This window comes from Sorex araneus, chromosome 1, assembly GCF_027595985.1.
Source record: "Sorex araneus isolate mSorAra2 chromosome 1, mSorAra2.pri, whole genome shotgun sequence".
Taxonomy (NCBI): Eukaryota; Metazoa; Chordata; class Mammalia; order Eulipotyphla; family Soricidae; genus Sorex; species Sorex araneus.
The window spans coordinates 245,300,725-245,314,604 of NC_073302.1; the positions used below are offsets into that span (position 1 = coordinate 245,300,725).

Sequence of the window (13,880 nt, forward strand, 5' to 3'; positions counted from 1 at the left end):
ATTTAAGGACCAAACCCAGCAGCACTCAGGGGCTACACCCGAAATGTGGTCAGAGGCTGCTTCCGGAAGTGCTTAGGGGATTATATGGTATTGGACGTCAAACCTGGGCCTCCTGCTTGCAAAGTAGGCACTCCAGACCACTGAGCTACCTCTGCAGTCTCCGTATTTATCATTATATTTTTAATTACCTTTAAAGAACAGAAAAAATGTAACTTTTTTCTTTTTCAAAATTCTATTTTAATATCCTTTCACACGGCCGACCTGAGTTCGATTCCCCCGCCCCTCTCAGAGAGCCCGGCAAGCTACCGAGAGTATCGAGCCCGAGGGGCAGAGCCTGGCAAGCTACCAGTGCTTATTGGATATGCCAAAAACAGTAACAATAAGTCTCTCAAAGAGAGAGGTTAATCGTGCCCGCTAGAACAAATCGATGAGCAACGGGATGACAGTGATAGTGATTTTAATATAGCCCTGTGAATCACGAAGTTATTCACACCTGGGTTTTAGACATACAATGTTCCCTCACCAATCCCACCACCCACTCCAACTTCTTCCACCAGTGTTGCCCGTTTCCCTCTTCTACTTACCCACCCCAGTCCCAGCCAGCCATCCTGACAGGCACCTTTTAAATTTGGTTATTAGAGTCTTACAATTTTAGTGTTGTTTATTCTGTGGTAGAACCAATATTATTATTTCAAAAGAAAATCCAACTTTGGTCTAATAACACACATTAACCAAAAATCAAATAAAATGTCTCAATGAATGACAAACTCTTTGTTAGAATCATGCTAATGATAAAAGTCAGGTATTCATCAGATAAATCTGTACCCCTATAAACGAACACAGGTCAACAAGTGCCAGAGGTGTGTGGCCTATAATTGTACGCTATTATGTAGGAACATGACAAGTAAGCTTCTACCTTTACAATAAAGAGCATCCTAACATGCAAGCAAGAAGAATAACAGTTTATTTGAGGACTGTTTCCACCAAACAGAGGCAGGAAGAGCAAACATGGGTAGGATTCAGTAGACTATATATACTAAAAGTCTTAGATGTTCTCAAAGCTTTCTTTATTAGAAGCCCTCTACATCTTAACAGGGAAGAATCTGGTTAACACAAGGAAAAGCAATAAAGCAATAGAAAAGTAAAGGTTGCATCTAATGGTTTGTTATGTAGCAGTATTTAAAAGCATGTCTGAATATAGGTATGTACATACAAGTAACTACCACAATAAATGTTAAGCAATAACAAATAAATGTAACTAAATAGAAAAATAACAAAGCTATAAAAACAACTTACATTTAAGAAAATGTGATTTCAAGTTTCATTTCATTGGTAATTTGAAAAAAAATCTTTCATGGTCAAAATGATGAAATAAAACATGTGTTGGAGGAACAAACAGATTTCTTTATCAAGTCCCATCTAATTCCGGTGACTGCGGCCTGAGAGAAGTACAGCAGGTAAGGAGCTGGAAGGGCAAGAGATGAAGCTGCATCTCCAACACTGCCAGATGTGAACCCCAAGCATAGAGCCAGGAGTAAAAACCTGAGCACCACCGAGTGTGGTCCCAAAACAAAAGCAAACACAAAACCAATAAATTCTAGTGACTAAAATGTACTGCTGTGACAAAGACTCCACTATTAGAGGAGAAGTAAGCCCTCAGCAGGTAAGTCTGTTCTCAAAGCTCAGAAAAGGATCTCGCGCTCTGTTTAGGCAATGGAGAGCACCCGCTCCTGCAGACTTTCTACACAACACCCAGAATCCCAGACCTCCGCCATCTCCTTGTCCTCTGCTACCATGTCACACGGTGATAGAGGCGTGGGAGGATATGACAGGAGGGAAACCCTTAAAATAGTTTATTTGCAGAGAGCAGACCATCAGATTTTCACTCTACATCTCTGTGCCATCCTTCCAAGCATAAAACACATGTTTCCAGACTTTCTGATACTCTACCCGGCCGAGGCTGACCAAATCTATGACTCTGCTATGGAAGGTTTTCCTAGCCAACAGCACTGAAATGATCTTTTTCTCTGAATTCTGCAATGCTGACTTAGGCTACTTGGCCTTTCACCTTGACCTGCCTTGGCTCAGCTCTTCCTGAGCTTGTGGCTTATCTTAGACTCACATCTCCTGCAGTGCAGTGCTCAGCGTTAGCACACTGAAGGCCTCAGCCACGTGTCTGTTATTCGCCATCTCAATAGCTGCCCAGAGAAACTCTATTTCCTACAGCCTATCCTATTTATCACTACTTAAAAAAAAACATTGTAAATGATTAGCTCTTACTTAATGAAACCTTTACATAAGTAAATATACCCTTGACTTAATGAAATCAACTTCCAACAAGCATGTGAAACATTATTTAAGGTCTTTTTTTTATTTTTAAAAGCATATGCTTCTATTTTTAAAAGCATACTTCAGCAGACAGACATGGGTTTTTTTCTCAGTTCTCCTTTAAATCTATTTTATTTCAATCATGTAAATAATCTTTTGAGCTTCTTCATTCAAAATGACACTACTTAATAAGCTGGCACTATCGAAAAAGTCTTTCTTGTACCTTATGATACATTTTATCAGGCCCAATGTCATGCTTTGGTTTATCACTAATCATTATTTTAACTTAATATTACAAGTTACCTCAGTCACATTTATTATAAGACTGAATGTTTAATTCTAAACAAATGCATCTGCAATGTAATTCTTCCTACTCATCTTGCAAAACCCACTTTTTAACTTTTTCCTCTCTCCAACTAGGAAGGAATATAAGGATTTTCTTTTGGCCACTCCTGTTTTCCCGTTTCTATAAAAGTGTCTCACACACTCAGCGGTGCCTGCTACATACTTGTAGAATTAATGTTGCTTGAATGATTCTCCACAGAGCTGTCCAGATTCTGTTCCTCTCCATTCCTTGTTGCTTAACAGGGCTATGGCCAAAAAAATTCATGCTATAGTGAGCCTACCAGGGTCACTCCCTGGTTGATCATCTAAGCAAGGGTATGGTATTAAGCATGCTACCTGACTTCTCCCCACTGCCATCTCCCTGGCTGTAAAGGAGGATATGAACAGGCTTCTGTTCTGAGCCTGAGCAAGGGAAAATGGCTTAAAGTACTTGGCACTGACGCTTACACCGAGTGCTAATTCTCTTCACGCTTCTCCTTTCAGCTAGCATCTCCTGTGCCAGCACATATGTGTAGATCAGTCTTTCTTTCTCCCTATCCTCCTTATCACCTGCAGAAAGACTAAACCCCAACAAGACTGTTCTGAGTCAAAGTGAGGGCCTGAAAGGACTTTCTCCCCTGGGAAATGAGTATGCACTTGAATGACAGTGCTTAGACACATCTACAGACATACTCAGTGCCTCTACATTTCAGTATTTGCATCTGAGTTTTCAACTCAGATGAGATAAACTATACTACCAAAGAATACAGTTCTACACATACATGGTCGATTTTTTTTTTGCAGGCATAAACCATCTGTGTTAAACATCAGAACTTAGAAAAAAGCTTTCAACACCACTATCTCACCAAATTTATGGGAGGGGGGAAAGCACTTTGCATTTTAGATATTTGAGGACTTTACATGCCACTCTCTATGTTTAAAGGCTATTCTGTAAACTGTTATGGAGAAACCACTACATTGTATATGTTTCGACTCATATTTTTCAACTCTACTAAAACTCTTTATATGTAGAAAACATCAACACTGTGCAAACTGGAGGTATTTTTAACTCTTCTTTTAGTTTTGGCTCTTCCAAATAAGGAACGATACCCGGTAAATATTTCTTTAGAAAGAAGGACAGAATACAGAATTCTGAGGCAAAGATACTTTGCAAAAGCAAATTTTTTAAGAATATATACATAGGGTATTCAAATTGCATGCAAAACCCCTGGCTACACTAAATATTCTTTGTTTTCACTGGGTTGTCCAAAGTTACTATGAACTTCCAATACTGCTACTGTGACTTTTTGATAGAAGATTAACTGTAAAAGTCTAAATTTTCACTAGCTAGAATTCTGTGAGAATTAAACAGGTGCAAATGAGGAACATAAACACAACCTAAGCTCACCATAAACAAGCAAAAGGGGTCAAGAATATTGGGAGAGGGGACACGCACCCAGCAATGTTCAGGGATCACTCCTGATGGCATTCAGGGGACCATACTGGTGAACAGGATCGGACCGAAACCGTCAGCCATGAGCATGGCAAGTGCCTTAACCTCTCTGCTACCTCTCTGCCTGGAGAGCAGGAATCGAGTTGATTCATGTTGGAAACAAATTTTGGTATCATGAAAGTACAGGCACAATTTCCCAAGCCCCTCTGCAGGGCCATGCCAGCTCCATTTTCTATAGTCACACCCGTTCTTTGCATGGCTCATGGTATACACTCTGGCAAAAGTGAAGTAGAATTTAGTAACATTTTTTTAAGGTTAATGATTCCGGCAATACTTGGAATAACTTCCATCTAAGAAAACGTTAACTAAGTTGACCTATCAAGAGAGTCCCCTGCTGTTGACATCTCAGCTCTGGAAATTCCCCCCCCCCCTCCCATTTTGCCCATTCCTGACTATCCCTAAATCCAAATTACAAAATTTAATCTCCAGGAAGAGTCTGCCCACCCTGCTTTTATTTAGCTTTCAAGTGAACTCGTAACTCATCTGAATATTCATTAGGGTTCTCAGTAAATGTTAATTGAATTAAGGGCGGGGGTGCTTACAAGTGTGGACTCCCCAGGAACCTCTTTGCAAAGCCAAGAGCTTGCTCCCCACATCTCACCCTATAAGTAGGAAGTGAGGACCCCTGTGCAGCTGAAAATCAAGTTCTCCAGGCTCCAAGGGCTCTGACACCTGGGCTCAGGAGGTGATGACAGCCAGGAAGTCTGGGTCTGTCACTCCAAAAGGGGGCAGCCACTGCCCTGGGAAATACAGGTCCCCGAACAAGATGCAAACCCTCCCCCAGTGCCCCAGCTTAAATGGTGTGTAGGAAACCGAGTCAGTTCTGCAGGGCCTTGAAGACCCACATCCCGTCCCCCTTCCACCCTCCTTCCTGTTTCCAGAATCCAAGCCAGTCACTGCAAGGGCCGGAGAAGGGGTGTCGACGTCCCAGCAATGTCAACACATGACCTAACTTGAAAAAGCTGGCTGCTCATTGGCGCGAGTTACAACTTGTCAGGCTCACACAGGAAAACCAGCTCGCTTTAATTACTTTTCTTTTTTTCATCGGCCATGCCGCCGTCTCTTCCTGGGCCCCCCCGCAGAGGCCGAGTTACCGAGAACCCGGGAGTCCGGGGCACTAAACTCTCACTACACCGGGACGGCCAGGGTCGCCTGGAGCCGATTTCCCCACGACGCCCGGCGCACTGGCCCCCGTGGCGACCGTCGCTGCGGCGGCGGCGCTTGCTTGGCACCGGCTCAGGAAGAGGAAGAAGCCTCGGCGGCACTTCCTCGGCGTGGCCACCCCGATCGCTCGGGGATGTCCTCCAGGGGAACCTCGCCGGCCCGCACCGGTGGCCCCCCGGGTCCGATCCAAGACGGGTCACCTTTGTCTGTGGTTACCCCACCCGGCGGGGCGACGCCTCGACGTGCAAAAAAAAAAAAAAAAAAACAGCGCGCAGTCCGGGGAAGCCACAGCTCCTGCCACCTCCCCGGGGCACCGGCGCGCACACAAGGCGGTGTCCCCTCGAGTGTCCGTCCCGCGCCCTCTCGCCTGGCCGGGTGGAACCGCCGAGAGCCGCGGGCGCAACGGCTCGGCGCGGCCGGGCGAGGCCGGGGGAGGCCCCCCCAGTGCCCGGTGCTGGGCGGGCCGCGCGCGCGCCCACGCGGCTCCCTGCCTCGGGGACAGCGCCAGGCCCCCGAGCGCACGCGCCCCCCCCCCAACCCCGCCTAGTCCTCCAACCCTCCAACCTGCGCCCGGCGCTTCTCACCTGCCTGCACCGTGTCCGAGAGGTCGGGCCCCGGGCCCGCCGCGCGGGGGAATTCCTTCAATTTCCGGGCGCTCAGGTTCAAGCCCCCGGAGTTGGCCGCCTCCTCCAGCGCGCGCTCCAGACCCCGGTTCAAGGGCAGGTTGAAGCCCCCTCCGCTCCCGCCGCCGCCGCCGCCGCCGCCGCCGCCGGTGCCTCCGTGGTGCTGATGGTGGTGGTGGTGGTGGTGGTGGGGATGATGGGGGTGCAGCGTGGACCCCGAGAGCGCAGGGGCGAAAGGCTGGGGTTCGCTTCCCGGCGTCGCCATCTTCGCCTGGGCCCCCCCACCGCTCCGGAGGTGGTGGTGGTGGGGGGCGACAGGGACACGGAGAAACGGACGCGGAGGGGGGGTCACAGTTCTCCGCCCCCCGCCGGGGGGTGCCGAAGGAGAAGCGTCAGCCCGCGCCCAGTCCCGGCGGCGCTCGGCCCGAAGATGCGGGAGGCAGAGGAGGAGGGTGTGGCAGGCGCGTGCAGGGGGGGCGCGGCGGCGGCGGGAGCAGCCGGGGCTCGAAGGTTTCCTGTCCCCCGGCAGCCCGGGACTGCGGCGCGGCGGCGGCGGCGGGCAGCGCGCACTGTCTCCTCCCACCACCCCGCGGCCTCCGCCTCCGCCGGCCCCAAACTGTCAGCGCGGCCCGCCGGGCTCGGCCCCGCCGCCGCCGCCGCCTCCGCCGCGCCCCGCCCCGCCCCACCAGCCCCGGCGCGCGGCGGAGGCGGCTGGACGCCTGCGCCCGCTCCCCCTCCCCGCTCGCCGCCGGCTTTTCTTTTTTTAGCCTGTGTTCGGGGACCAGAGGCTTTAGGGTAGGTCTAGGAAGCGGGGAATTGAAAGGCAGGGACGTCTCGGGAAGGTGAGAGGCGAATCTCTACTCGCCGAAGGAGTCTGGTTCTTTGATCCGGTGTCCACCTCCCCCCCTCCCCACCCAGGCTGCTTTTATCCCGCCGTCCAGCCCAGGAGCCTTGGTGGATGGCTTGGGCAGGGGTTTGCGCTTTGCAGTGAGTCAGGCTCTGGTCGAGGGATTCGACATCCATGATTTTATGCATCATCCAGCAACTCAGGGAACAGGAAAACTGTAAGGAACTTGACTCAACCCGGATTCGAACTTGCAGCTGTTTGACTGGCCGCGGGCATAGACAGTGAAGCAGAACGTTTTCTGCGCTACTGCGGAAAATTACACCCGGGAAAGAAGGATTTTCCCTACGAGGGTTGTTTGTTTTGTTTATCAGGTTATTTGGTTTTTTAGTACTTTTTTTTTTAACTATGCATGGAGGCAGACGGTGGCTATGGCTGGCTGGGCCCAGAAATGGGGTGGTGATAAGAAATTAGGAAGCCGGTGACCCCCCCCACCCCAATCAGCCAATAAAATCTATCTCACTTTGAGTCTGTGCACTGGCCTGGTCCCTGTGGGGCAAGGGAGTTAAAGTGATAGCTTGGAAAACAATTCGTGTTCTTCCCTGACCCAGGCAGGCACCTCGGAGTTTGCAGCTGGACGATCTGATTTAAAAACCAAAACAAAACAAAAAAAAAAATCCTAGTCCTAGCCGAAGTTTCAGTTCCAACTCTCGGGCCTTTATTTTTGCATTATTACCCGATGCGTTGTAGTTCCTGTAAAGTACCTGGCCTGGAGGTGTAGGGCTGGAGATCAAGTACGAAAATAATACAACTCCAACTCCTCGGGTAGGGGAGCCGGACTTCCGGTGGTAGAACCGAAAGGGGATGGCGTAGACACAGGCTGGGCATTTCACGGGCACCCTACTAAACGTCTGGCAAATTGTTGGAGGTCACGTGCATGGATTGCAAGCCCGGGCGCCCTTTATTCCCTAAGGGATCTAAACCGAGAAATCCCAAACTGACGGAAGAGACCAGCGCCACCTGCTGGTGTCCTTCCCCAAACCACCTCTCCACCCCGTCCCACCCAGACTCCCAGACTTTAAAAATTGGACTTCAAACAATATTAGTCAATGAAAGTCTATTTACAACACGTGTAATGACAAGCCTACCTCCTAGTCTTTCCTAAAGAAAGAAAATAATAAACAGGGCCCCTTCCAAAATGTAAATGGAAAATCTTCAGCTAGCACCAGAGGGTAATCTCTGATCATACACAGACTGTGCTTGAGGACAGTTTCTGGAAGAGAAAATTTAGCTTAGACCAGGAACTGCGGTGTATCGTAGGGTGTAATCTTTTTAAAACGAGACAACTAATTATTTTTTTAATGATGGGAATGTGGTTAGGATATGTTTATAAGTGGTCAATACATACATTGACCTAGTCTTTATAGCTTACTTTGTATTCTACAGATAACTTAAGGATAAAGCTCTGTTGGGATGGTAGTCACGCCCATTGGTGCTCAGTGGCTAATCCTGATTCTGTGCTCAGGAGTCACTCCGTGCTGTGCTCAGCGGACCATATTTGATGCTGGGGATAGATTGGGTCAACAGCATACCATGTAAATACTATAATACTATTGCTTCAGCCCCGACAAGATAATTATTGAAATAAATGAGGAAATCAGAAATATTCTTAGCTTAAAATATTGGCGAGTGGGGGAAAAGTGATCAATTTCCAAAACAAATGAAAAAAGGGATTAAAGGTCTCTTTTTTTTTAATTTCCTTTAGTGCTGAACATCAATCACTGAACCATATTCCCAGTTCTCATATCCATTAAAAATAATTCTTCTTGGGGCTGGATATGTGGTTCAATGATAGAAACCATACCTAATACATTCAGTTCCCTGGATTCAATCCAAAACATCAATTGTTTTTCATTAAAAATAATATGTAGTCACACCCAGAAAAGATCAAACTGCCTTCCAAATTTAAGATTCAACTCTATTCTTGCCCAAAATAAGTGAAACTGTGGACAAGTTCGTGAGAACCAAATATACTGGGAATGACAGACAGATTTGCAAAGGGCCATTCAGCAAATACCACATTCTCTTATAATGGCCAAGAATTGGAGTAGGGTGGGTGAACACCAGGCAGTGCTCAGGGCCTACTTCTGGCTCTGTGCTCAAGGCTCCCTTCTGGAGGGACTCAGTTGTGCCGGGGATCAAACTGGGATTGCCACATGCAAGGCAAACACCTTATCCCCCTAACTCTCAAGTTAGGGGGATACGATCCCCCTGTCCTATCTCTCTAGCTCAACTCAATGATACTGAAAGCAAGAGATCTAAGCAGCAACCACTGGAACTGTGTAATGTACCCGCCAAAGTGACCAGAGGTGGGGAGTCAGGGGAAACAAATGGGATATTGGGACACTGGTGGAGGGAAGTTGACACGGGTGATGGGATTGATACTGAGATATATTATGCCTAAAAATCAACTCTCAATAACTTTGTAAATAACAGTTCTTTAAATAAAAATTACTTTTTAAAAAAGAATTCTTTTGCTCAAAGCATTCACTGAAGTCCTGATTAGCCACTTTTGCTCGCTGTGCCCTGGGCTGTCTGTGTCATTCAATGCTCACAGGACAAGAAGAGACTCAAACAAGGCCAGTCCTCTGGGGGCTGCTCCATTCACCCATCAGACTCTTCTGAAAATTGAAGCAAACATACAGAGACCATAATAATAGGAATCTGCCTCCACCCTCACCCCCCCACCCCCCCCCAAAAAAAAAAAACAGAATCGGCATACATACATATCTCTTTGTCTTGGTTTTTGTGTGTGTGTGTGTGTGTGTGTGCGTGTGTTTTGCTTTTTGGGTCACACCTGGCAATGCACAGGGGTCACTCCTGGCTCTGCACTCAGGAATTACCCCGGCGCTGCTCAGGGGACTATATGGGATGCTGGGAATCGAACCCAGGTTGGCCACGTGCAAGGCAAACGCCCTACTCACTGTGCTATCACTCCAGCCCCCATATCTTTGTCTTGTTATTTTCAAACCATCTCTCAGCTTCAGTTTCCTTTTTCCTATTTGTATATTGTAAAGCAGTTAATAACAGCAATATGAATTTCTCCGGGGATGATAAATAATACAATCTTGGAAATGTGTAGGTCTTTCTAGCATCCCAAGACACTAATCTGAACCAGCTGGTTAGTGACAAAGTAATCCTGGAAAATTGATAAAAATTAGATCTATGTCCCATGGTTTTCATAAAGCTGAATGCCTTTAATTTTCAAGAATTGGGTAGAGATGTAAGACTACATCTTTTTTTTCCCCTCTAGTAAAATACTAGAACAATTATAATGACAAATTCTGGTCAAATAAGAGCCCTTACTTGGAAACAAAAAAGTAAGACACTAGTGTCATCTCTGAAAACAATATTTTATGTTGCCTGTAAAACCCAAAAGACTTGGAACTGTTTAGGCTCTTCTTTTTCTCAAAAGGGAGTTCATCATAATACAGCCAGTTTCCTCCTTCCAGGCGTTTCCTTGAACTTTGCTCAAACCAACTGCAGTTTGCATTATCATCGTTATTATTATTGTGGTGGTAGTGGTGGTGGTGGTCCTTATCATCATGATAGTCACCCAAGACCATGTCTGGCAGTGTTTGGGGACCTCCAGGGCAACACCTGGCTATGCTTGGGGAGATTTCAGTGCCAGGTATTGAAACAGGGTCATGTACCCTAACTCTTGTACTGTTTCCCCGACTCCTGTTTAAAAACAATATCATTTTTTAAAATTACACACACACAATACACACACACACACACACACACACACATATATACACTTGAGAAAATATTTGAAAGAACCTGTGAGGAAGAATTCAGCTTGCTGTACTTAGGGTTGAACTCTGACAAAAATAATCTCTTGGGCCAGGGATGGGGACCATTTGCCTTACATGTGTGAGGCCCTAGATTCATAACCAGAACCACCCAAATCCTTGACCTAGTGAGACTGATATCTCTCTAAATAACTTATAAAGGGAAAACTGTCAGAAAGCAGGACCTGCCCTCTGGCTTCTGTCATAAGAAACCACCTTTGAGAGGGGTGGGGAGATAGCACAAGTGATGGAGTTCATGCTGGCATGTACTAGGCTCGGAGTTCAACCTCCAGCACTACATGGTCCCCTGAGTACCATCTGGAATGGGCCCACATCCTGTGTTTTCCAAGCCCTGCTGGAATGATCCTGTAAAAAAGAAAATTAAAAAGAAGATACCATGGGCAAAGGTACTAGAAATAAGGAGTTTGGGGTGCCAATAAATGGACTTAAATTTTGTAAATATCTTATATAACATGGCTTTTTTAAAGATGTGAATATAAATGTTTGACAGTAGATACTATTAGATAACTGGTGGTTCCCCAAAATATTTTGCCTACTCCATATCTTAGATTGTTGGCTTACAATGTAATGTATGCATATTATGCTAGTGATATATAATGTCACAAATAGCACCGTTGTCATAATAGTCATAATAGTCCCATTGTTCATCGATTTGCTCAGGCGGGCACCAGTAACATCTTCATTGTGAGACTTGTTACTATTTTTGGCATATCGAATACACCACGGGTAGCTTGGCAGGCTCTGCCCTGCCGTGCGGACGGGATACTCTCAGTAACTTGCTGGGCTCTCCAAGAGGGAGAAAGGAATCTAAACTGGGTGGGCCTCGTGCAAGGCAAACACCCTACCCTCGGTGCTATCACTTAGAAATAAATTCCTTAATTTGCATGAATAGAATCCAGCAGGTATCAAACATTCCCCCTAGCCAACGTTCTGGAAACTGTTAATAGGCATTTTGTGTAGATGGTTACATTGCCAAATAAGTTTGGGTTAATGAGAAAGCTTCAAGGTGGCACTCTCAAAGTCTGCTTTGCAAATATACAATGATTATATGCAAATGGAAGAAATGGTTCAGTTCCTGCCTTTCTCCTATATTTTGACCATATAGTTATATTTTCAAGACTGTCATCCTAGATACTGTATGACTGAAAGCCAATCATGAACAGTTTTGTAAGGGTCTATCTCACAGTGATTCAATAAAAAAGATTTTTTTAAATAAAATTAAAAAATTAAAATAAAATTATCAAAATTTAAAAATTAAATTAAATTAAAAGATTGTCATCCTGGAACCATACAATGAGAAATCCTAGACTGTTGTAATCTCTCTCACTGACGTTACATGTACTATATGACAGTTCAGCAAATCAAAACTTTATCTTCAATATCTATTTTTTTAATTATGCAATGCCACTAATCTCTTCTAGGCCTGTAATTTTTAAAATGCAATTTGCAAAAGAGCAAAAATTTTAAAAGTCTTCCTATTTGTGTTTCAGGTACTTGACAACTTAGTTACTTTTATGTTTCCCAGAGGCAGTTCTTAAGACTCTTGATGCTGTTATAGGGATAGTTTCTGATTCCAGGACTGTTATTGTGGTCAACTTCCATGACATAGCAATCCTCTGTATGTCCTCCCTGGATTTCCGAGAGCAGGAAAGGCTCCTAGCTGCAATGACATATTGTCCTCCACCCTCAGAGGCCATCACAGTTCATGCAGACTGAGTTTGCATAGTAGATGCGGAGAAACTCAGGCTATCTAGCAAATCACTGCATTGCGTCAGTTAAAAACAGGTCAAGTCTGAACTTAGAAATAAGGCTAGACAGTGAACTAATGGTGAAAATTCAAAAGAACATAATTATCTCCTTATCTTCTGGCAAGCTAGGTCAACATGTAGCACAATCCACCAAGTTCCGAAGCAAAATGCAATTTCTGGTTAATGCAGGAACAGCAAAGTCAGGATTAGTAGGTTGTTGCTAGAAGACTAACCAGGAAGAAGGTTTGTCAGTGAAGACAAACTGCTGGAATTCATCGCAGGAAGCGCTTGCAGGTGTCTCCTTGTCTTTCTCAGCCACTGAACATCCCAAGCAGTCAAGTAAGAACAAGGATGATTGCAGGACCATGTGGGTTGAATCAAATTGCAAACCAGTAATTGGAGTTACATAAAGTTGAGCTCAGCTCTGAAAAAAATATCCAATTGGTTAACAGGTCCCAGCGCCTCTTGGATTTGAGGAATTGAGACAGGCCCCCAAGGCCAATGGTTAGCTGTAAGCATTTGTAGTACACAGAATCTCTGCAAGAAGGTACAGGAATGACTAAAAGTGATTGTTTATGAGAAAGGGAGCTGAGACAATGGGTTGGGAGACATTTTTCTCTGGATCCCTTTTAGTTCAATTTATGCATCTATCACTTTTTGAAGCAATTATTTATAACACCCCAGTTGAGGAGATGGCTCTCAAATAGATGTCTGCGAACTATTGGAAGTTACCAGCAAGATTTCAGTGTTATGCTCTGCAAACTGAATTGAAAGTGAAGAAGCCAAGCTGGAGCACTGTTCCAGTGATAGGGGCAACCTCAGTAGGACTTGGGTTATAATGAGATGTGTGGCCTGGAGAGGAATAGATGCATAAGTTAAAAACTGAAAGAAAGAGATTGCAGAGCCGCCATATTCAACAGAAATTTACTGGACTGCTTCTCCCACCAGCTATGGCTGGAGACAGCAGTGTGAATACTCAGACCGCACGGAGAAGGCGAATCAGTATAAATCGAGGGGTAAACTACAGGTTGCAGAGATTTGGCAACTCCCAAAAAGAAAAACAATTCAAAGCAGACTAAATAGGCCAGTTAGACAGAGAAAACTGGTTAACATGGGGAAAATCAAAAAAAGATGAAAGGAGAAGGAAAAAGCCCACAAAGGTAAGATTGAAGCATGCCAGGAATGAGGAAATGTGGAGGCTGGGGAATGAGGAAGTATTGATAAAAGTGGAGTGAAAATTAGAAGTGTGAGAACTCGGCTAGATAGAGATTCAAGAGATAGAAGAACTCAGAAGCTTCTTCTGACTCTGGCTAGAAAAAAAATTAGGAGACCTACGTGAAAAACTATACCAGAGTTGCAATTGAGATGCTCTGGAGAATCTATGTTTGAAGGGTCAAGAATCTAGATATATAATCATCTGTTAAAGCAGAACAGGGGTTTGAAGTAGGAAAGGAGATTTAT

The 13,880-nt window shown here is 45.4% G+C and overlaps 1 protein-coding gene across 4 annotated transcripts in view; it reads right to left on the reverse strand.

The window, feature by feature from the left end:
- The window catches only part of LRCH1 (leucine rich repeats and calponin homology domain containing 1), a 198,897-nt gene extending 192,318 nt beyond the window's left edge, over positions 1 to 6,579 (reverse strand). For 2 of the 4 annotated variants that reach the window (XM_055131747.1, XM_055131735.1), the window contains exon 1: positions 5,914 to 6,579. In XM_055131747.1, coding sequence (XP_054987722.1) covers positions 5,914 to 6,217 — 304 coding nt within the window. In that variant the 5' untranslated portion in view covers positions 6,218 to 6,579. The remainder of the gene's footprint in view (positions 1 to 5,913) is intronic. The other 2 variants (XM_055131741.1, XM_055131729.1) reach the window with 2 other exon arrangements.
- Between the last annotated feature and the right edge of the window lie 7,301 nt (positions 6,580 to 13,880).